General features: G+C 36.9%; 1 protein-coding gene across 1 annotated transcript; it reads left to right on the top strand.

Moving 5' to 3' along the window:
- The first annotated feature begins 404 nt into the window (after positions 1 to 404).
- Positions 405 to 1,341, top strand: LOC106524192 (WAP four-disulfide core domain protein 2). Its single transcript, XM_014017900.1, has 4 exons — positions 405 to 509; positions 631 to 774; positions 913 to 1,044; positions 1,125 to 1,341. Exons 1-4 carry the CDS (start codon positions 425 to 427, stop codon positions 1,253 to 1,255), a joined length of 492 nt encoding a protein of 163 aa, XP_013873354.1. The 5' UTR covers positions 405 to 424; the 3' UTR covers positions 1,256 to 1,341.
- Positions 1,342 to 1,668: the final 327 nt, after the last annotated feature.

The raw sequence follows: 1,668 nt of genomic DNA, 5'->3' as shown, positions 1-1,668 counted from the left end.
TATTTATTTATTTATTTATGTGTTTCATTGATTCATTGATTCAGAAGATTAATCTACATATATTTTACCATTGACTAATTAATTAATTTCTCTGCTCTTTAGCTACTGTATTTCTATAATCATATAGTCAATGAGGTCTAAAACATCATGCCAAACTAAACCTGCATTAACAGAGTGGTTCCTGCAGTGCTTTTTTTAAATCTTATTTTGTCCTTTAAAAAAAAAAAGAAAAATTGGGAACATTTATTTTAAGCTAATGATAGGAAACACATTTTCAAAACAAACAAAAAGAAAATACTTTTTTAAAAAGGGGGTGCAGGCACAAGGACCCAGCCTCCTCTGTGCAGCTCTGCCTCCTGTTTGTGTTCTTTGATATTTGTTCAAACAGGATTCCAGGAGCCCCAGTTTGTTGCAATAAAGGACCATGGAGACACGCCGGTGTACACTAGGTGTGTTGATTGCACTGAGTGTATTTGTGCAAGCTTACTCGATTTTTGTTCCAGACATAGGTAAGTTAAGTTTGATGTATTTCATTTTTTTGTCATGTCAGTTTCATCATTTTTCTCTTTTTAACAAAGTACATCTGGACTTATAGTGTTAACCCGGAACATTTTCTTTTCTTTCTATGAGGTCCCCCTCCAAAACCAGGCCAGTGCCCCCGCTACCTTTTTAACTTCCCGTCACGTTTGGGATGTTCAAGTGATCAAGACTGCCATGGAGATAACAAATGCTGCACCTATCGGTGCGGATCTGCCTGTGTTGCTCCTGTTTACAGTAAGAACCACAACACCTGCTCATGTAGTCTTCATATCTTTACCTAAAGCTGTTTTAGTGAGCAAAGTGATGCTAAATTAAAGCATAGATATTTATTTTTAAATTTAAAAATCAGACTACCTTTTCTTTACCCTTCAGTAAAGGCTCTGTGTCCTGACTCCACTGGGACTGGGACATGTGATGACCTTTGCCACGACGATGATGACTGTTTGAATGGTAAAAAATGCTGCTACAATGGATGCGGACATGAGTGCATGCCACCCAAAATAGGTGAGACATGAACAATATATGGTCAAATAAATCCTCCAGGAGTATTGTGCCACTGAGTGTTTTTGTTTCTGGTGCATCAGTGAAGCCGGGCCACTGTGGTATCATACCCTTTCACCCGTGTGGGAACAGCTGCTATCATGATGGATACTGTGCAGGTGAAGAAAAGTGCTGCCCGTCATTTTGCGGCCACTTCTGCAAAAAACCTATCTAAGCTGACATTCAGCATCCGAGGTGCATTGTAAATCAAAGTGAGCACATTTTTTTTGCAAAACTGTTGATTAAATATTTCCTTAATCACTTGTGTTGTGTGTTTCTTTTTAACTTTTGCAGTGCAACAGCATTTGTTTGGAAAACTTATGTTTTCATAATGCCTTTTTTTCAAGGGATCCCTAATTAGTTGTAACATTAGACTTTATTTGATAAACATATATTTTAACTGTAAAATAAAGACTGTAAAATACTGTAAGGCTGTTTAGTTTTGTGAATTTTAAAAATATATTTTTTAACACGGACGGAGACATTTTATTTACACACAAAGCATTCTGGGTAAATGATGACGTGGATAGGTCATCTGTGTGAGCGAACTATATCCACCCTAAATATTAATCTTGGACAATATCTGAC

This window comes from Austrofundulus limnaeus, unplaced genomic scaffold (assembly GCF_001266775.1).
Source record: "Austrofundulus limnaeus strain Quisiro unplaced genomic scaffold, Austrofundulus_limnaeus-1.0 Scaffold178, whole genome shotgun sequence".
Taxonomy (NCBI): domain Eukaryota; kingdom Metazoa; phylum Chordata; class Actinopteri; order Cyprinodontiformes; family Rivulidae; genus Austrofundulus; species Austrofundulus limnaeus.
Note: the sequence above shows the minus strand (reverse complement) of the source record. Positions and strands in the feature narration are given on the sequence as shown.

Coding starts and splice junctions, on each gene's coding strand:
- LOC106524192 (XM_014017900.1), top strand. CDS start 425: ATGGAGACACGCCGGTGTACACTAGGTGTGTTGATTGCACTGAGTGTA. Junction 775..912: donor CTGTGTTGCTCCTGTTTACA/GTAAGAACCACA, acceptor TTTACCCTTCAG/TAAAGGCTCTGTGTCCTGAC. Junction 1,045..1,124: donor GTGCATGCCACCCAAAATAG/GTGAGACATGAA, acceptor CTGGTGCATCAG/TGAAGCCGGGCCACTGTGGT.